General features: G+C 55.3%; 1 protein-coding gene across 1 annotated transcript in view; it reads right to left on the bottom strand.

Annotated features, from left to right (window-relative positions):
• The window catches only part of SLIT1 (slit guidance ligand 1), a 65,182-nt gene that overhangs the window by 39,505 nt on the left and 3,694 nt on the right, over nt 1–21,983 (bottom strand). Inside the window, exons 2-4 of the mRNA XM_055721294.1 lie at nt 12,891–12,962; nt 12,504–12,575; nt 11,784–11,855 (exon numbers count right to left, since the gene is read on the bottom strand). Coding sequence (XP_055577269.1) covers nt 11,784–11,855; nt 12,504–12,575; nt 12,891–12,962 — 216 coding nt within the window. The remainder of the gene's footprint in view (nt 1–11,783; nt 11,856–12,503; nt 12,576–12,890; nt 12,963–21,983) is intronic.

The raw sequence follows: 21,983 nt of genomic DNA on the forward strand, positions 1-21,983 counted from the left end.
CAGACACAGTGGAGCAAACTGCTGCCTCCACAAAAAGCCATTGCAGGGTGAGTGGGCTTGTTCCCACCAGGAACAGGGCTTTTCCAGCTTTCAATAGCAAAAGGTACCACTCAGAGCTCATTCCCATTAAACCTGATGGGATCTTCTGCAGCCCACTCCCCTGAGAAGCTTAAAGCCCCCGCAAAATGATGAGCATGGGTGATATTCCCAGCAGCCTGCTGGCTCATAGTTTATGTCCTGCTCCTGCTCTCAGCCATTAATAAAACTCAAAAGCAATGATAATGCCTACAACCCCATGGTCCCTGCCAGCGACACCCTCCTCACCAGCCCTTGGCTCCTGCATGCTTCATCTCACTTGGGACTGATGTGCTTCCAAGCTAGGCACTGCCACCAGACAGGCTGTGAACACACAGCCCTGGCACCATGTAGCAGGTCCGGAGGAGAAATCTGGCCATTGGTGGGAGGCACAGCCCTTCGAGAGCCCAGGAGGGTTGTCATTGTGTCTCTAACCCCTACAAGTTTGGGAAATGCAACTGGCAGGACCACGCAGGCAATTTAGCTCCTGTCTCTGGGACTCGGTTTTCCATCTGTAAATAAGAAAAAAATTTGCTGATGTCCGCAGCACTGGGGATGTCAGACTGAGCAGGTGCCCTGAGGTACCCCAGAGCCCAGGAGGAAGGTGCCAAAGACTAAGTGTTATAATTCTTCACGTTGCAACCAGACTACTGAGCAGAAACTGCCACTCCAGTGGTGCTGCTGTGATGGGCTGCATGTACCATGTCAGCTAATAACGTAGCTGAGGCACCTCTGAGAGCCGGAATTGCACCCAGCAGTTGTCCCCAGCCCTGCGTCCCCAGAGCCTGCAGTGGGGAGAGCAGAGCCTGCTGCACCCCGTGCTGGGGGCCAGCCAGGGAAGATGCCTCCTGCAGTGCATCTGCCTGCTCTACCCCGGGCATGGCCAAGCAGTGCAGAGGAAGCCAGCACCTGGGAGCTTTGGGGCACCCCAGTCCCACGGGCACATGCTCAGAGCAGCCGCTCTGCTGTGTGAGAGCCCAGCAGCCACCTGCTGTAGCATCCCAGCTCCCAGCCCCTTGCCAGCAGCCCCTGGCTGGGGTTGGGGTTGTGGGGGGTGTTTCCCAGTCCAGGATGCCCATCTGGAACCCATTAGACACCTTAAATCCCAGCCCCGCTCTGACCCCCTCCATTCTGGTGCTGTCTGAGCTCCCTCCCACCAACACACACAAACGCTGCCATTCAAGCAGTTAATTTAAACAAATTCTGCCCAGCCGCCACGTCGAGAAACGATGAAAAAGCCAAATAAAGCAGCTCAAAGCCAAAGCGGGGGGAGTAAGTAAAAAGAAGAAGAAAAGAAGAAGAAAAGAAGAAGAAAAGAAGAAGAAAAGAAGAAGAAAAGAAGAAGAAAAGAAGAAGAAAAGAAGAAGAAAAGAAGAAGAAAAGAAGAAGAAAAGAAGAAGAAAAGAAGAAGAAAAGAAGAAGAAAAGAAGAAGAAAAGAAGAAGAAAAGAAGAAGAAAAGAAGAAGAAAAGAAGAAGAAAAGAAGAAGAAAAGAAGAAGAAAAGAAGAAGAAAAGAAGAAGAAAAGAAGAAGAAAAGAAGAAGAAAAGAAGAAGAAAAGAAGAAGAAAAGAAGAGAAGATAAAAAGAAAAAAGAAGAAAGAAGAAAGAGAAGAAAACCACTCGGCACGGTGGGGCTGATACCCAGAAAGACCAGCTGCATCCTCCCAGCCCAGCCAGCCCCAGTCCTCCCCTCTCACAGGCAATCAGATACCATGCGGGCTGTGTAATTGGATGGCAAAGGATAGAGAGAGACATCTTAAAGCTTGGGTCTAATCTCATTAACACCCGGCTGTGGGGATGCTGTGAAATCGTAGGATGCAGGAATGAGCAACACGCTGAGCCCGTGGGGAAGAGAACAAGCGAGCTGGAGCGGGATGGCAATGCCGGGAGGTGGAAATGCCTCCAGTCGGACAGCAAGAGCTGGAAACACTGCTGAGTCTTGGGAATGTGGCCAAGCCCCCTGCTTGCTCCTTGCTTGCTTGCTCCTATTTACTCCACAAGCACAGATCCCCACCCCCACTACATTGCCCTGACTTTGTCTCTATGATTAGTAATTAATAGCGCTGGCACTAATTGCTGGGCAGTAACAGCCTGGCTGTGCAATGGAGAGGAGCTGCAATGGAGCATCCCTGAGGTGAAACCCTGACCCTCCTACACCCTGTGCTATGCGTGCACCAACACAGCACACACCAATTTTGCATTTCCATCGTGCTTGGCACGGTGCAGCACGTACCCAGCAAAACACGCGGACACCCATTTTGCTTGGTACTTGCTGGTCCACAGCAAGCAGGATCATCAGCCTCCAGGCAAACATCCCAAAAGGGTCCTATGATGGGGTCGACCCCCAACTCACAACCCCAGGCCACCGTTGCCAAGGTGACCCGCAAGCCCGCATCGCATAGCGACAAGCCAACGGTGGCCCCTGGGAAAAAGCATCGCAGCCCAGGGGTAAAGAGAGAGGATGAAGTGCCCGGCCGGACCAGGGATGGGAAGGTGGGGGGGATGCAGGGCCAGGACTCGTGGGTCTCCTTCCCACTTCTGCCATGGGAAGGGGGATGGAGGACTTCCAAGCTCTGGGGTGACAGGCACTTTTCCGGAGCTTTTCCTGTGCTTTACATATTTAATACTCTGTGCACTGGGGCTAACACCTCTCACTCCTCCTCTGTAGGACCTCAAAATTACCATTTCCCAAACACTCAAGAGGATAGTCAAGCTCTTCCCACCTGCACCTCCTGGAGAAACCTCTCTCCTCCAGCCCCAAAGCCTGGAAAAAGCCTGAGCGACTTTATTTCTCTCCAAGCAGCTCTGCCCCAAACACCATCCCCCATCAGAGGGGGGGTAAGGACCATACAGGGAGAAGGGGGGTGTGGAAACCATTTTAAACCATCCCTACCATTTCCTGCCTCCCAGTTTACAGCAAACAAGACAGTGAGATGTCTTCGGTTACCAACAGCTCCCTTGGGAGCAGTAAAAAATTAATCCAGCTTTTCCTGTCCTGAAGGAAAATACAGACACAAACGGGGACCAAAGCCTCTGGGGGCAAAGGGGGGTGCAACAACCATGGAGAGGCCAGGGGAGGCAGCCACTAAGACCCTCTAATCCATATGCTCCTTAGTTCTGGCAGGACAGTGGGGGTCCCAGCCACAGACGTCTGTGTCTCGCTGGTTAAGTGAGGATAAGACTGAGATGATAATTAATTTAACACAGATGAGAATCTGGGAAATGAATCCCCACCTCCACAACCCACCCCCACCACACTGCCAGCCAGGTTTCTTTGCACATGGAGGCTGATCAGCACACACAGAGAAACGGGCTTTCCAAACCAGCATGCCCCCAGCCCATCCCTGCGGGTGGGGGACAGCTTCCCCTTGGCAATGCCTACAAGCCCTGCTGCACCAGAAAACCCTGGGTGTGAGAAGGAGCATCTTCCCCATTCACACTCACATGTTTGGTCTTTATGGCACTTAAGCACAGGGAAAATTACCCACCCACTGCTGTAGCTAAAGCATCCTGGTACCCCAGGCAGCCTTCTTGGGCAAGAAGCTGGCACCAGTGCCCAGCAAGCCAAGCTGCTGGTGTCAGGGCTGTGGGTTGCGTGGTCTAGCACCAATACCAACAGCACCGTGGGCCCCTCAGGAATAGCAGAGAACGGATGTGGCACAGACACCCCTGCAAACAGCTGTCTGAAGCAGTGCTGGAAACCACTGACAGCTTGTTTTTATGGCAGTCCCAGCAGGAGAGATGAGGGGGTCCAGCACCCACCCGCAGGAGAATCAACCAGCAAATGCAGGTTAATTACCTGGCTTTGCACATGAACACGTCTGTGGGATACATGTGCAAGGGTACCAAGTTATAACTCACCCTAAAATCACTACATAAGACTTTTGTCTTCAACATTCTGAAAGTCAAATTACCAAAGGCTAATTCTGCTCATGATTCTTTAATATTACTTTGAACCTTTCTTCTGTCTGAGCTGTGAAAATAGGAGGAAGGAAATGCCTTTATTCTGCTTTCAAAATGTATGGACAAAGGGATCCTACGAGTGCTCTTTTAACTCTTTCAGGGGACCAAACGTGGCCAAGGGGTGAACGTGGCACAATGCAGGCAATGAGCTGCAAGGTGGGGGAGGGAATAAATAATTCCTATGTTTTAATAGCTGTGTAATTAGCACTGCTGCTCAGCATTAGGAAGACTTGATTTTCCACTATTTTTTCCCATAGGTTGCAAATTCTCATTTGTCAGTGCAGCAGGGATCACAGGGAGCTGGGCAAGCATGCTCCGCACGATGCCCTGTGGAGGGGGGCACTTTGCCGAAAGGGGCAGGAGGCTGGAAGCTACACCTCACTACAGACCCAGACCCCTTTGCTTTAATAATTTTATGACAGCTAAACCCAAGCCTGCACCCAAAACAAGACTGAGGGTGTGCCTAGCGGAGCTGGCGGTACGAGGAGGGAGCCCCAGAAGCAGGGCTCGATCCCATGCATTGCCAGGGAAACCTTGGAAGCGGCTCAACACCCAGAAAGCCAGAGCCGGCCGTGGGTCAGGAGCACAACAGGGTGCATGGAGGGAGGGGGCAGATTATCTCCAGGCAGCCGGCTGGCAATGCCCGCTCCTGGCAGCTCCGGCTTGCCGGTGGGATAATGGCACAGAAGAGAGCCAGGGACTGTGGCACCCCCGTGCAGGGTCTGCACCATCATCCAGTGGAGGGGGCCCAGGCTGGTAGGAAGCAAAGCAGGAGGTTGCTCAGCAGCAGGTTGGGGCATGGCAGTGACCCTCACCCTGCCACCCCTGTGCCTCCAGAGACTGCAAAAAGCTTATGGAGGTGCTTACATATAAAAAGGTCTTAAACAAGTGTTTAACTTGTGAAGCTTTGAGGCTTGGCAGTACTCGGGATCCTTTAGGGAGTCTTTTTGGGCCCCCCAAAAAAATGCCGAGGTCTGTGGCACGTTAAGGATGGAGGAAGAAGGGGGAGAGCAAGCAAGCAGCAAGCAACTCCCTGCACAACGGTGCCACTTCTCGGTTGGGACACCCAGCACAAAACCCCAGAGATGTCCTTACTGTGCCCGTAAGGATGTTGTCCCCATGGGGACAGCAGCGTGAGGACACACAAGCCTGCCTCAGCTTGGGCCCACTGCAGCCCCCTGAGGCCAGGGGTGCCAGCCCCAGCCCCTCGCTGCCTGCCAGCCTGCTGGGGAGGGGGCTGGCCACCCGCCTGCCTGGCAGCTCTTTTCCTAGGTAACCTCCCCACCTATTAGTGGCACATTTGTTTCCCTTCGTTTCCTTAGAGCTGTCACGAGCCACACTGACTCTTTGTTCCCGGGGGCTGCGGAGAGGCCTCCCTTCCCCCTCCCCATCCCCCTGGCTGGTGGGGGGCGGGGGGCTTGCAGCATGCAGACCCCGCAGTCCCTGCCTGCTACCAGGGTAAACATGCTCCCCTTCTTGATTGGTATTCGGGGGGACACATCCCAGCCTGCCCCCCCAGCCCTCCTCCGTCCCCAACAGAAGGGGCTTTGTCGGGGAGCGCGAGGGGGTACAGCACCCGGAGTCCAGGCGACAACGGCTGAAACACGGGCACAGTGACAGCAGGGACGCTTGGCCCTCGCCCGGCAAGGGGGGGGGATGCTGCCAGAGGGGGGAGCTAGGACAGAGACACAGGGTGCTGGGGAAGGGGAAGCAGGGAGGTTTGCTCCAGGGGCAGCTGCTCTCTGCTCTGACCTTGGCACTTTGCTCTTGGAGCACGGACCTCTGTGCAGGGACACCAGCACATACACACCTGTACGAAGAGCAAAGCAGCAAAGGTGCCTACGCTTGGGGAGCCAAAGCAGCTCTGCTCCAGCATGGAAAGATGAAAACACAATGCTGTGCCCGCAGGCCCCTTCCCACACAGCGGCTGCAGGCTCCCAGGCATGCCAAGCTCGCCGGCTGCAGAACGAGCACAAAACCTCACCGGAGGTAGCGAACCTCAAGCCAAAGCCCTGACAGGAGCAGCCATGGGAGAACAGGGCAGGCGTCTGGCACAGGAGAGCCGGTCAGAGCCAGCCCACCACCACGGCAGGATTTTCAGAGAGCCAACATGCAGGCACACACTGAAAATCCCCCGCCAGTCAAAACCAGAGCTCAGGAAGGCAAGTTCCCTAGGCTGGGAGGGGAGCAGAGCTGTGGCACCTGCATCCCTCGGCCAGCATCTTCCCCGCACCCACACCTCCCACCTGGCACCCGCACGGCCACCCACCATGGGACAGCTCCTCTACCCAGCTGCCACCAAGCATGCGGTTTTTGTCCCAATGTTTCTTCATCTCTCCCTTCCCTATTCGGGGGTTTTCCCAGTGCACCACCAAGAGGAACGGTCACTGGTACAGTCTCGCAAGCAACACCTCCCACACACAGCCAGCCCCATCCGAGCGGGGCCTGTTTTGTTATTCCTTTCTCCGACAGCTCCTTTTTCACTTGTCACCCTGTTTTGCTACTACTCAGCTCACAGCTTCCTCCTGCGTGGTTGTGGTCCTCTCCTTCTTGAAGGATGTAATTTGCATTTTTCTCAAGTTATTTAGCAGCGCTCTATTTTTCTCTGCCTGCTTTTCTAAAGGCAATTAGGGTTGGGTTTAGCCAGATGCAGGGATGGTGCGAGGAACCTGACCCAGAGCTCACCATAAGGTAACCTCTCCTGCCCAGGCAGCGCACCCAGCTGCAGTGCTCCCTGCAGCTCAGCTCAAAACTCCCTCAACACCCAGATCATTAAACACCCCTGGTGCAGAGAGGGTCTGGATCAGCCCCTGGTCTCTGCCACAGCTCCCAGGCAGAAGTAAGTGCAGAGCATTGCTACTTCTCTGCTGGAGGAGAGTCTCATAGGAGCGTGACAATCCCCCAACTCCTACAGCATTTCACATGTCCCCGACTCAGAAAGCCACAGGTCCTGATTGAGATGTTAATGCTGTTTCCAGGGAGCCCCTGCCCTTACAGACAAGAGAAAGCAGCACCACCATCCCTCTCCCCTGGGCTTGGCTGCCAGCTCGGATGTGGCAGTGTCTCCACCATTTTTGCTGGCATGGGTCTGACAGGAACTGATGGGCTGTGGCCCATGTCCTAAATCTTCCCCCTTCTGGAGACAAGACCTTTTTTCCCCACTCTCTGCTCATTCCCTCTCAGCTCCCACTCTGCCAAGCATGGAGCAGCTGCTGTGGCTTTCGGCAAGGGAAACCTCTGGGCAGCTGCTCCTGGGGGGGGGGATACATCCAGCCGGGATTGCTGCTCCTCTGTGCGAGCATCTCCCCAGAGCTCCCGGCGGCCAAGCGCCCACTGCTCCTCTCTTCCCTCATGCCAGCTCGGCTTCCCTTGGAGAAAACCACTTATTTATAGCCATCCTGGCTGCCTTTAGCACATTTTGACAGCCCACGTCTTTGCCTCCCTGACGATTCGCCCGCAGCATTTCTGTTCTCACCCTGCTGCTACAGCCATCCCAGCCTCCTCCCTACTCCTCGCATCCCCCACCCAGGACCCCCAAAAGAGCTTAGAAACAGCTTCAGGAGGAGGTTTTAAGGGGAGGTAGGGGAGAAGGGAGACAGGGCTACAAAGCTCTCCCATCTTTCCCCCACACCTCCCAAGGGAGCAGAGAGAAACTCAAGGGTGAGGGACCCCCCTCCCAAGGGAATAAAAAACTTCTGCCAGCTAAGGAGAGATGCTGAAGAGAGGTCTGCCAGCACCCCACCCCCACCCCCGCCCCACTCCTGCCATGCCACAGGGCTGCACCGGGGTTACCAGTGCTGAGCCAAGATGTGCACAGCTGCAGGGCACCGGGGACCAGCGCTGGGCAGTGCAAGAGCAGAGGTCACTTTCTTGCCTGGGTAATCCTTGATGGAAGGAAAGATCCATTTTTTATCAGCTCTCCACCTCACAGAAGACGTGCTCTTCCCCAGCGAGCTGCGGGGGGACCTCAGCCCCCCCTCCAAGCCCATGACGCTTTGTTCTTCTGTCCAGTGCTGACAGTTTAATTAAACCCAGTTTGAGATGGGGTCACGGGGGTCAGGCGCTCTCCAGTGAAACCTCAGATCGGCACCATTTCCAGCCACCAGGACTGCTTAATGAGTTATCCGCTCGTTGTGGCGGATATAAATAAGGGAGGCCATGCAGAGAGTCCTGCCTCCCGGTCCCGCTGCTGAGGCGCTGGCACAGCCCCCCCACCCCATCCCACCATCTCAGACCAAGACGGGCTCCAGGCAGGCGTCAGCTCAATATTCCCAAATACCGAGGGGAAAACATTCATCTCCAGGCATCTCACCTCCCCCACGCCCTCACTTGAGGTTTGCTTTCTGCTGGCCCTTTCCTGCCATTCCCCAGATTATTTAAGCCCTGACGGATCAGGTTTAACTCCAACCCTTTCCATTATCCCAATGCACAAATGCTCTTTATAGCCAAGATCCAAGTAACTAATTGAAGCTCGAGCCAGGCTGGGAGACCATAAAGCACCACCAACGTGGATTAGGCTTTGACACTCAGAGCCAGAAGACAGGCAAACAGCTCTCCATCCCAACCTGAACCTGAGGTCCTCCCTCCCTGTGCTTGTGAGATATTTCCACGAGGCTCGAGGTACAGTAGAAGACCGATTTATGGGTATCACACACCCCACATTCAACAGACTTGCCTTAACCTGCTGCTGTGTTACTGATCTGTTGCTAAAGATGCATCAAGACTAAGGCCAAAAAAGCCTGGAGTGTCCAGGCCAGCACCCTGGTACACATCTAAGCAGCCACCCCTGGTTTCTGCATCCACCTCTGGCTTTCTGCTTCAGCTGCCACCCACCTGCCAGACCTGGCAGCCTCATTTCCCCGCTAAACAGATCTCAGCCTGACTGGTTCAGCCAGTTTCTGCTAATTCAAGACCTCCCAGTATCAAGGCTTGAGGACATGAGGACCTAGCAGGTACCCCTGGGAGCTTAAGGAGCAAGCACGCTGTGGGTGGCTGCAGTGGCCAGAGCAAGGGGAAACCTGCACAGGGCACTGCCTGCTAGAAATGGTCTGGACACCAGGATTTGCAGGAGCATAGTGCTGGTAAAAGGCTTCTCTTTCCATCCTATCCCAATCAGCATGGGTCCCAGCCTGCTTCTGGGGCAGGGAGAGGGCACCAAGCAGCGGGGCCACCCCAGATCCATTTCAGCAGTTAAATAAGCACAAAGTCTGGTGGAGAGGCTCCGATTTCAGTTCAAGGCAAGCTGATTTCAATTTAGCTTAAACCTGCTCCCCACTGATTCATATCCCTGTAGCCTAAGCCAGGTTTGCAGCAATTTAAGAGCGTCCTTATGACCTCCTGCACCAGCCAGACTAGCACCAGTTCAGATCCCACCTCCTGCTAAGCCAGTGTAATGGTGTGTGTAGACAAGTTCTGCCCTGGGCACCCCCTGCCCCAACGCCCGCTCCAAACCATGCTCAAGCACCTCAGCAGCCATGAGGAGAGTGAACAGCAGGTCCTCAGTGCATAGGGCTTTGCTGCCCAAATGCAGCACCTGAGGCTCTGCCAGGGCAGCAGCTCCTGACGTGCTCCCCAGGCAGACCCCTGTGCTGCACCCCTGCCCTCACTGATACAGGCGACATGTCAGGTAATGTGCTGCAGAGAAGCATGACAGGTGGCTCAGTGGATCCCCAGTCCCACAGCTCATCACAGGGACCTTCTGCTCCAAGCGTGCATCAAAGCTCCCCAAGACACTGAACCACCTATAGCTGAGGAGCTGCAAAATCTAAGCCCATGCACACAGCCCCAGATTACACAAGAAAAGCTCTGGGTGCTGGTGTCCAGGCAGAGTTTGTAACAGCAGAGATGGCCAGAAAACTGCTTCAAGGCAGGGCAGGAGGTAATAGGTTTGAAACAACCACCACATCACTGGAAACAACAGTAAAGCAACAGGCAGAGGCTGAAATGCACCTGAACGTAGGGTAGCTGCAAGGAGCATCTTGCATACCCACGGCGGTACGGACAGCCCCATGCACACCATGGCACAGTCCCAGCTCTACATGAGCTTGAGGACCATGGAGGGGCACACAGCACAGCCCGCCCGAGAGGCTGCTCTGCTACATCCCCCTGACGAATTGTTGGGGTTTGCTTTTTGAAAGAGACTAGTATTAAAATCCAGGGAAGATTAAAAGGGAAACATTAACGTTGTAAAATAATTCTCTCAACTGTGTTTCTGTTATGCAATGGGCGGCTGGAGGAGGATGGGCCCTTGCTGGCGCCAGGATACAGCACAGCTGAGCTCAACAAATGCCATTTGATAATTAATTGAACGCCTGTGCTATCAGCTGCCATTACCTAGGCCCATCTTTGGCACCAGTCCACCGTTTCACACATCCCATGCTGGCAACCCACACGGTGTTTTAACCCTTCATTACACCGCCTCCGGCTGGACTCTGGGACTGACTCCCTGGCACGGTCGGAAGAAAATGGCATCACTGCCGAGCAAAACAGCTCAGCCACAGCCTGCCTGCGCAGGCAGGGCTGCCTGGCCCTGACACGGCCATGCCTGTCCTGGCAATGTCTCGGCCCATTCAGCTACTTCATCCACTCCTACCCTGCCCCGGCAGGGATGTAGCATCCTCATTTCACAGCTGAGAAATGGAGACACAAGATGCAGTAAGCAGAGAGCTCGTGTCCCAGCCACAACTGCCCTGCTCCTATGCACTGTAAATCAGCCATAGGGTATAAGCACATTCTCCAAGCTGTGGAGAGCACCCAGGTTCAGTCTGGCGTGCCCCCTCTCCTCCTCATGGCTTCCAGATGTACATGGTGCCTGACATAGCTGAGAGCTGGTAAATTCTTTGGTAAGATGATTTCCTGCAGTTTGAACAATGCTGGCACTGCCGACAGCACCATTGCCCGAGCAAAGCAGCCCCAGGCAAGGAAAAGCCAATATGGAAAAGAGAATATTTATCAAAACCCCAGCAGCCCTCCCCAGGCAGCCTGCTGCTGCACAGAGAGGAGGAGCAGAGGGGTCTGCAGAACTGGGGCTTGCGCGACAAGAGAAAGTCCTTGGGGCTGTTTCTGTAGGTGCAGAGGGACAGGCAGATGTGGGGGCAGGCAGGATTGTGTGGGGAGGGGGCAGCAGGCACAAGGGGCTGGATCAGCCCCGTGCAGGGCTTTCCCCCCACCTTCCCCAGGCTGCCCCAGATACCGCCAGAAAGGCAGGTCTAGAGCAGGGCCGTGGAGCACTCTGCGCCCTGCAGAGGTCTCTGGGCAGGATGCAACCCCCTTGGGGACACCCTCTTCCACCCTCCCTTCATGACAACTCAGTCTAGAGCGTAAGGAAGGACACCCTGCTCCAGAGCCTGTGATCCACACCCAGAGAGGAGGCTGCAGGGCTCGCAACACCTCTGCAACTGGCACTGTGCAGGCACAGCCCAGCTCGGTGATGCCAGCCCAAACTGCCAGCACCTCCTCCCACATCCCCATGCACTGCAAGGATGTTTAACAGTCTTTAACAGCACTGGTCTCAGGTCTTCCACAAGGCAAAGCTGATTCCCTGCCGTACTGCGTGCTGGGGTCTCTCAGAAACAGGGTGCATTCCCCGCCACGCTCCAGGGACTTGCTGGGACAAGACACCAGTAACCACCAGCACAGCTCCCCAGAAGCAGCACCCTCTGGGGACGTCAGTGCCCCTCCAAACCCCACAGCAGCCCCATGCCACAGCCAGGCAGGTGAGCCCCACCGGCACGGAGGGTACTTACAGCCGCAACAGTGCCTGGTTGTTCTGGAAGAGGAGCTCAGGCAGGGTGTGCAGCTGGTTGCGGTTCAGCCGTCTACAGGGAGGGAGGAAAGGGTTAGGGTTTCAGGGGAAAAGCAATCACCCCACCTGCAACCCAGCTGGCAGCTCCAGGCACAGCTGGATGCTTTAGCTCACTCAGAGGAGCCATTAGAGCAGAGCATCCTACCTAGAACGAAAATCCCTGTCCTGCTCATGGCACTACCAAGCGGGGGCAACCAACAGGGCAGTAATAGACTTACTCGCAATGTTGTAATTACATACAGACAGGACTCCAAGCTGTTAACTGCTGATTGCTGCTTAACTGTGCTGTTAACCTGCTGCTCGCTCAGCTCTTCCTATTTGCTTGAGCAGCTCGGGATTTTTAAACTGTTGAGCTACTTTACTGAGTACTGGACTGGAACTTACAGCTCCCTCGCTAACACAGGACACAGCTGATAGCAGTAAGAGTGATTTGTGTTTAACCTGCCCCTCACCCCAAAAGCATCAGAAAGGACTTTTAAGATCTATGGAAACAGAAATAGGTTTGCTTCCCACACTGTAAAATACTGCCGCTGCGCAGCAGAGAAGCTGTTTGAAGTCAGGCAGCACCGATACATTATGGTTTAAGGCAAAAAGGAAAGGATGCTTTCTGCGACTAAACCTGTCGGCCCTCACCAACCCGCCTCCGTGCCCAGGCACTCACAGCCGCTCCAGCTCCTTCATGTCATCGAACGCCCCACGCTCCACTGCACTGATCTGGTTTTCCATCAGCTGCCTGTGGAGAGAAGGGGTCAGCTTTCTGGAAAGGTGGTCCCCAGCACCCCCATCTCACTGGCCATGTCCCTGATGCTCCTCCAGACCCAGGGCCACCATGCTTCTGCCACCCCCTCAACCCAACCCAGCCTCCTTCTCCCCGCTCATTCCTGGTTGGAAGCCCACCATGCTCAGCCCAGGGCAGATGCCCTCCAGCCCCACTGCCAGATACCCAGGAAAAGGGCTCAAGAGCATCTCTGCCAGCCCCAGGAGGGGTCACAAGCCAAGCAGGGGGGCCACCAAGGTTGAGGCAGCTGGTCCCTTGTCAGGAACTCACAGGACACGGAGCTGCTTCAGCCCAGCAAAGTCGTTCTTGTTGATCCGCGTGATGTTGTTGCCGTTGAGCTCGCTGTGGAGAGAAGAGGCAGAGATCAGCAAGGAAGTGCTCAGGAGGTGGCCAGGCACTGGGGCTCCCCAGTAGCTCCCCAAAAAGGGCAGACAGGGCCCAAAGGACAGCAGTGCCTGCTGCATTTCTGTGCCCCTCACTGGGAATGGCAGGGCTGGCAGCAGGCTCTGAAGAGGACTCAATGGCCAGCAGCACTGGGTACATGAAGTCTGGCTGGCCAGGGGTATGTAAGCTGGCATCTTTCATGGACCATAAAGCAGTGAGGGGCAGGAGCTGCCCAGCAACCCCATCTCCCTGTGTCCACGCTGGATGCCGCTCTTGGGACAGAAGCCCCAGAGCCCCCAGCAATGCAATAAGCAGCCCAGTGACACCAGCATCTGCCTGGCTGGATGCACATTACCCCACTCTGGAAATGCAGCAAACACCTGGTAGAGTCATAACAAACACACAGAGCAGCTTAGAGAGGGCAGGGGTAGTAAGAAAGCAAACAGGTGTCCCTCAGAAAAGCAGGATCCCTCCAAACACCTAGCTGCCAGTCACCCACATGCATCATGACTGGTTCAGTGAGCAGCCATCTCACACCTTCTGCCTGGAGAATAAGCCATACTTCAAGTTTCACCTGCCAAGAGACACTTGCACAGGACAAGCTGCTTCTCCTGGCATCGCTCTTTCATGCAAAAAGCCCTGGGTGAGCACAGGGACAGGCTCTCTAGCCAGAAGATGCTGTCTCAGCTTGCTCACTCCACCGGTGGAAATAAGAGGAGAAGGCAGCCCGTGGGATGCCTACACCCATCCCATGGCTGCTGTCCTGCCCAGGCTCAGCTCAGCACCAGGGCAAGGTGTACCCCACTGCTGGACCCACACATGGCAGGGACTCTGCTCCCAGCCTGCCAGCTACACCTCCCCGTCTTCCCCCCACCATGCTCTCCAGCGTGCCCCTGCTAGGATTATCCTGCTTTAAAATATGTTGAGCCGGGAACTGCAGAGATTTGCGCTTCGCAGTCCCAGCTTTGCAGTGCCTTTCACATTACGGGCTGAGAGCACTGCAGGGAGAGCGGGACCATAAGCCCTGGGGCCCACAGTCTGCAGAGCTGGAGGTCCCTGTGCAGCACCCAGTGGCAGGAGAGAGCCTCCCCCCTCAGCAGCACAGAGCACACCAGTGTTTGCTCCTTGCCAGGAGGCCGATCTGCCCACGGCATGGGCTGGGGACAGAGGATGCCCACGCAAACAGACAGCCCAGGGAGGGCTCCCATGCTGGAGACCCGCTGCCTGCACTGAATACAGACACAGAAATACAGAGGAAAATAAATAAACTACAGGAGCAGGAGGTAGTCAAGGAAAGGACAAGCTGCTAGAGCCAGGGCAGGGGAGAAGCAGGAGGGTGCCACCCCGGAGCAGGTCGCGGTGCCTGGGCAGGACTCCAGCACCCAGGGCTCTACAACCCCCCCAGCCCCGGCAGCAGGACCAGCGAGCTGTAACACCCCACAGCACACCACGGGCTGAACACAAAGTCCGTCATTCCCAGTCAGAGCCCAAGTCTCCCTCCCCGGGCTCTGCGGCCATGCGAGGGGCCGAGGTCAGTGGCAGGCTGGCCCCGGAGCTGCTGAGCAGCGTGCAGGGCCGCCCGGTGCAGCCCGCGCAGCCGCGCACCCCGGGGTGCTGCCATTGTCCTGCTGAAATGGCTGATAATGGCTAATGAGTTCCAGCTCGCCATTATAGGCTCCTAATTACACCGCTATTCAGCGCCGAGATTGCCGGGCCCCTGCCATTATCCGGCCGTGTGTGCCTGTGTTGGGAAGGAGGTTGGGAGAGCACGTTACTAGGACGCAGATGAATGCAAGCGGGAATGAATAGAAGTTGCCCGGCCCCAGCGATTAAACCGAAACCCGTGCTCGGGCTCTGCAGCCCCACGGCTCTCCCCGCTCCCCATGCGGCCAGCACGCAGCCTGCACATCTGGCTGCCGGGGATGGGGCTCCAACCCGCAAGATCGCACGCTGCAGGGCTCAGTCCTGCCCCGCTCCCAGGGAGCAAAACCCACAGCCAGGCTGTAAGTCCCGGGCATGAAGCACTGAAGCGGGTCATGCATGTTAGGGACCTCTGTTACTGCAAGAGGGGTGCCTCGGTACATGCAGATGTGTGCCCACCTCCTGATGGACCACAGCCTTGGGGTCAGCTAAGGGCACGGAGAAACCCCGGCTTTGGGAGTGGTTTTCTCCAAATGTCCTAAAGGGTCCTGGCCAAAGCAGATTGCCTGGGAGCTCCCCAGGGCTATGCTGGAGGTAACAGCACCCATCCCAGCTCCTGGCAAACGAGGGTCCCCATGTTGCCTTCTTTTAAACACACCTAACATTACTTGGGCTGCAAATGTGCAAGTGGAAGTTAGAAAATCTCCGGTATTGCAGACAGAGAGAGCAGAGAGGCTTGATTTAAAAACTGCTCAATCTGAAAGGCAAAACTTACACCTCAGCCTGCAAAGCTCCAGGTGGGCTCGGACACCTCTGGGGTCCTCAGAGCACCAGCACCCCAGAGCCTTAGCCAGAGGCAGAGCACAGGCCAAGCAGCGTGGATACATGCAGAAAAACCAAAGAGCCAGGGACTGGACACAACCACTCCCTCCACAAGCCCAGACCAGGCACCTCCTGGGACAAAGCAGCCTGAACATTTTCAACACCAGGAGGCACAAGCAGGATGCACTGCCCTGGGGACAGACCACCCCGGGGGGCAACTGTGCTGCCCAGCCCAGCTTCCACTCCCTGCACGCTCTCTGAGCATCCTCAGGGAGCTCCAGCACTGGGGCTGCACTGTCCCCCAGCAGGGCAGTGTCCCAGGGCCCCATCACAGCTCCCTCGGGGACTGGCCCTGCATGCTCCCTGAGAACTGTTCTCAGCATTCCCCCTTGCCTTTGTTTGGGTAAATGATGGCCTTTGCAACCAAGATGGGAATGAACAGCAGGTAAAGCTTATTTGTAAGGATGCCGAGGCAACACTGCTATTTAACTTTGTGCCATTTTCTCCCCCTTCTAAACCCCCTTCAGTTCCTCACGGAGATAAATTACAGTTTGCTGTGCCCAGAAAGCCAGATCCCCGCTGCTCAGCTGCTCACCCGCTGCCTCCGTGCCCTTTCCTAGTGAAGTGAAACACCCTGCCCTGCCCCACACAGCAGAGCTTCAATAAGGACTGCTGTGTCTGGGGAGCTGCCTGGCAGATTGGTTGCATTTCTGGACTGTGATTTGAAAGTAGAGATGCAGGGTGTGCTTTTTCCCTGTTAATCCATAGGGGTTAATGCAGAAAGCATCCTCACGTTCATCCAGGATGCCCTCCAGCACCCCAGATCTCACTGGAGAAAGAATTTTCATTTGCAACCTTCAAGTTTCAGAACCCCTGCCTCCCTTTCTCCCTGGGAAGAGGAAAGTCATTAAAACAAGCAGTCCCTTTCCTATGTTGCTTGTGGATCATCCTACTCCCAGATGGGATGTCTGTGCTGCAGCAGGGTTCGTTAGACTGGATTTGCATAGTCTGCGTTTATATTTGGTTTCTAGCTTTGGATGGCTTATTCCGTTCCTGGGAGGGTCTGATGCGTCTTTTCCCTTTGCAGGGTTTAGAGCTACACTAACTCAGTAACAACCTCAGAGAGTGCAAATGCTGAGAGGTAATTTATTAAATACAGCCAACATGAGTGATATTTCCCTGGGCACTGATTTATCAGGAGCGGGAAGGAGAAGGAGCCGACAGCACAATCCCACTATCTGTACTCCACTGCAAAGCATCAGCTATTCGGCACACACTTGACTCCTGTCCTTGTGCTCAGCTCAGCTCTGCTCTCCCACCAAGGCAGAATTCCTAATTGCTGTGCTCCCCAGACTCCTGCTTTTAAGAAGGCAGAGGGAAAGTCTGCAAGACAAAACCCTGCATTTGCACCCACAAGTGGAGAAATGTGTCCCGGCCCCATCAGCACCAGCATAGTGTGGGTACCCACAGCACCCAGGCAGTGACTGCAGGGGCTGGTGGAGAAGGTGTTCGATGCCAGCAATGCCTGCAGCCACCCATGCTCCTGTGGTCCCCACTCCAAGGGCCACCACTGACCTGGTGCCCAGCACGGCAGTTGCATTGTTCGTATGATGCATCGCACCTTCCATGGTCCCCATTGCCCTGCTGTTCCTGCCCTTGGCTCAGGGGACCTAGGGTCACAGCTCCCCTCCCAGTGGCTCTGTAGCCGTCATCCCAGAGCCCTAACCCCAGCTGGAGCCAGCAGTGCCAGACAATGATCAGGGAAGCAGAGAAAAGAAGGCTGCAAGGTCATGCACCCCATAGCAGTATCTCTGCAGCCCTCCATCAATCCTGACAGATGCATACATAGCTCCTTCAGGGACAGGGACTGACACTCCCCCACACCCTATTCCAGCATACCACTGCTCCTGCCTCAAGGACCATTTCCCAGACTCTGACCTGAACCCCTCCTGCTGCAGATGAACCCCATCCCTGCCTGCTCCGGCCACCACGGTGCAGACACCAGGCTGCTCCCTTGCCCAGGCAGGTCTTGTCTCCCAGTCCTGTTCTCCCCAACAAGCCCCCAGCACTAGGGACACAGCCTTCTCTCGGGGTCTCTCTGCCTTGCAGGGGCAGGACCCACTCGACTTGTGCTCCCATCCCACATCTGTGCTGTTGGTGATGCCCTCTCATCAAACACCTTCCTCAAGTCCCCAGGCAACAGCAACCTTTTTTGTCAGCCCATTCCTTCTGCTCGCCAACACCACTTCGAAATCTCAGCCTGTCCTCCAGCCCTCTTGCACTTCTCCCAGCCTGGTGGCATCTGCAAATGTCATAAGCAGCTTGTGTCCCATCACGCAGACTGCTAATGGAAACATGGACAAGGCTTAGACCCTGGACTGACCCCTGCGCTCAGCACCGGGGGGACAGAGCAGCTGCAACCTCTCATCCTATACTTTTATTGCATTTTTCAAGTCTGAAGATTTCATTCGGCTGCTTGAATGTAATCAAGTCCCAGCACAGGCTCACTGAGCTGCCCCAGCAGTGAAAGGCAGGGCAAAGCCTTTCCAGTCCCTGGAGAGCTGGTGCCCCCCAGCACCAGCATGGAGGGATGCTCATCACATCTGCCAGCTCCATGCAGCCCATGAGGGCATGGCTCGATGCTAACCCCATCCCCTCCGAGGTGCAAGCAGGGTACAGGGTGCTGCTGCTTGCTGCTCAGGGAGGGGGCACTGGGCACCCACACCCTGGGCTGACACAGCTGCACAAGCAGCTCAGCACCTTCTCCTCCTATTCCTTCCTATCCCTGCCCTGACTAGATCCTTCAAGACAGAGTGAGGGTGCCCATGGGATTCATCAAAGTCCCTTTAAGGGTGCCATACACCCCAGGGTGAACGCCTTGCCAGCACCCCCACACCCCCTCCAGGCACCTGCAGGGTGATGCACCCAAAGTGGAGAGCTCCAACAGCAGCAATGTGCTATTCGGGCTCAGCTCAGAACAACTGCCCTTAGCTGAAGGGGAACCCAGCCCCAAGCACAGCGTGGGCCCCCAGAGCACAGGAGGCTCCATAAGCTTTTATGAGGTACTAAAGCAGGTTAGCATCACAATAAATTTTTAAGCATTACAAACAGCATTGATTGTGCAAGTAACAGTGAGGATCCCGAAGGCTTTCTGCTCTTCCTAACTTCTCTCTAGGGTTTTCATGCCACAGCCATTAGTGGCTGGCAGTCAGGGAAAGCTTTAAGCTCACGCAGCATCATGGTGTCACCTCAGTTTAAAAATAAACAAATCACTTCCCTCAACCCTGGTGTGACAGAGAAAAGGCAGCAGGTCATTTCTGATTCACAAATGGGGAAACTGAGGCTCAGCCAAGAAAACAGAGTGGCCGGGATACCCCCAAAATTTGGATTTTTGTGCTGTGCTGAGTAGCCTGGCAAGGAGTATCCCTGCTCCCATGGCTCCTCTGCTTCCCTTTGTCCCGCCACTCAGCAGATTGAGGCTCAATCCACCTTGCATCTTCCTCAGCAAATCGCCTTTGCTCATCCCTTCTGGAGCAGCTCACAGCAGGGATGGTAAGACAAGCGCACCCAAACTGCTCGGTTACAGATGCTTGCTCGACCCCAGACCAGCTGGGTCTCCAGGAGCATTCCATTTTGAAGCTGGGGCTTCTTCCTGCTGAGAAATATCCAGAGCCAGGAGCTTACATCTTCTCCCACTCCTGGTGCCCAGGGCTGCTCCTCAGCTGCATCGTTTGAAAAATTAATCTTCCCTTTTTTCTGATCTTCCTCCTCCTAGCAGCCTCTCTCCCCCATAGGACACTTGCCTCTGCTATTTTGAGCAGCAAGTGCATCCAAAATGCATGCCAGGAAAGCAGATACTCAGCACAGCTTCAGAGCCTGCATGTGGCAGGGAAGCCTGAGATGGTCCCAGAGGGGACAGCCTGGGACCAACCCTGCACCAGCACCACAGAGGGGTTTCCTCCATCCCACCTCATTCCCTTCCCACTTCCAGAAGCACTGCGACCCTAATGACCAGGCTACAAACTGTCCGTCCCATCTTACTGCCCCCATTGCTAACTGCAGCCTGGTGCCATACAGGAGGAAAACCTCTGCTCGCCGCTCCCACCACTGCAGCCGTCCCTGGATGTCCCCCAAGTGGGGACAGGGGCCAGCTGCCAGAGCTGGCCTTGGAGCTACTCACACTGGAAGCCTGCCAGGGAGCAGTGATCTGGGTCTGACATCCCCCAGGACGGGGCCATTTGCTAATGCACAACTGGTTTTTTTATTGCCTTTCAGCAAAACATGCACAGAAATATCTCCTTGCCTTTCAGGTTTTATGAAGGGTTATCTTTATTGCTACCAAAATAAAGAGGATGCATCTGCGGCACTAAGTACCTCTGGAGCAGGCAAGGAACCATGAAGGACTCGGATGTGAGACAAAGACAGGCTCCTTGGTTGCCCACCTCACCCTCCTGTGCACGCACACAACGCACATGTCCTGCTCCAGTGCTCGCCTTGCCTGCCTGTGCCAGCTCCCCGGGGAGCAAAGCAGAGCAAGGAGGCAGGAAAAATCCCTCTCAATGCAGGTCACGGGCTCATACACCTTTCTGCAGGTGGGACACCCTTTCCCTGCCCACACCACCTTGGTGGCAGTCTGAATCCCCTCTGTTCCCCTGGGCTGCGGGCTCTGCTCCCACACAGGGGTTTCTCCAGCATCCTTTGCATTTTATAGCTGCCTGGCTCTTCTGCTGGCCGGAGGTTCAGTAGGGAACAATGAAGTAGGTGAGCACGAAACTCAGAGCAAATGCATGTCCTGTAATAAGTCAGCTAGGTCATTTCTCTGCGTGCGTGTGCATGGGGTACCATCCTGCACCAGCAACATTGCCACCATGCCCAGCTCACCCCATGGCTGCAGGCTGTGAGGACAGCGGGCGGCAGCAGCGATGGCATTTGAAGGTGCATGTGAGAGACACACAATTAAAGCCAGGAACAATTCCCTCTCCTCACTCCCACCTCAGTGGTGAGGAATTGCTGGCAGCACAATGCATCACCCTGGAGGAGCAAAGTGGCAGCACATTTAAGGCAAAAATATCTATTTGAAAGGATGCAATAAAACAGAGCCAGAGAAGGGTTTATAGGGAAGCAATTGCTGTGCGGGGTGAGAAGTGGTCACCAGAGGCCAATCCGCCTGGCTTTATTGCCTGTTACTGGTGACTTTTCCCAACCAGGGGACAATAGATCCTCCACTATCAGCCTCAGCTCCAGTCAATACAAACACGACATAGTTTTTTAAACTAATATTTTTCCAGCATGCAATTCCATGGAGAGCGAGAACACAGCGTTACCATGGCAATATATAGACAGCATCTGCCTTGGACGTAGCTGAAGGGAGAAATTGGAATAGAATTGCAAATTTCCTCTGTCCGGGAAGGCTCCCAAGGAAGCTACCACAGCGGGCTGAGCAGGCTGCCTTCCCCAGCCAGCCCGCATCCTCCCAGTGCCCAGCACAGGCTTTCCCGAGAGCCGAGGGCAACGGTGCTGGCTGAGCACTATCCCAGCTGGATATCAGTCTTGCATACTGCCCCAGAGCTCTGCAGAGCCTGCACACCCCCTCACTGCCTCTGCAACCAGCCTGATCAACTGCAACACAGAAAACTTGCCCAGGCACCTCAGGAAGGAGTGAGGTTGACCCTTTCAAGGTGCTTCCTAAGAATTAACATTCCCCCAAATCCCCCAAGAAGGCACAGCCCAATAACCGGTCTTGAATGCATGAGTGCTGCTGCGATACACCAGCCTTGCCGCTGCAAGTTATTTTGATTAACCAGCTAGAGGGAGATGCAGGTGCATGAATTAAATATGCTCTGAACAAGAGCTCGCTGCTATAATTTCGGCAGGGGATGGTTAGGCAGCACGCGAGTGTGCTTCAGGTGCAGCCACCCCAGCATTGCGATCCAGCATCCAAAGGCTGGAGCTCAGCACCCCCTTCCTCTGCCAACACAGATCGGGGGAGATGGCAGAGCTTGCTGTGGTCTGGATGAGGCCCATTTCAGCACAAGCAAACCCCAGGCTGGGGGAACAAGGCAAACGGGAGCCCCTTCCAATGCTGAGGGCAGGGACTCTGGGAGGGGGAAGAAGGAGCCAAGGGGGATGCAGTAATGGAGACCCCCAAACTCAGCTCTGCTGCCCCCCACGTCAGGGAGAGGGGCATTGCCCAGCGAACAGTGAGACGGAGGGTGTTCAGCACACCAGAGGAGGCAAAAGGGGTGAGTGGTGCAATTTTCAGCTGTCAGCTGAAAACTCCAAAAGCAGGAGCAAGTGCAATACCATCAAGCTCATTCGCTCCTCACAAGCAAAGACCTGGGCTGGAAACAGCCATTTGACAGTGGCAAATTTGTACCGATCCTGCTTGCATGGGGAGAGTGACCCATCACCCCAACAGGGCAATCTGCTCTTCAGAGGCACTTTCAAAGAAAGAAAGAAAGGAAAGCAAGCAAATGGGAAAGGGAACTGTGCCCCTCTCCCACGGCTCTTCTCCAG

The sequence above is a fragment of the Falco cherrug genome, chromosome 9, assembly GCF_023634085.1.
Source record: "Falco cherrug isolate bFalChe1 chromosome 9, bFalChe1.pri, whole genome shotgun sequence".
In the NCBI taxonomy this organism is placed as follows: Eukaryota; Metazoa; Chordata; class Aves; order Falconiformes; family Falconidae; genus Falco; species Falco cherrug.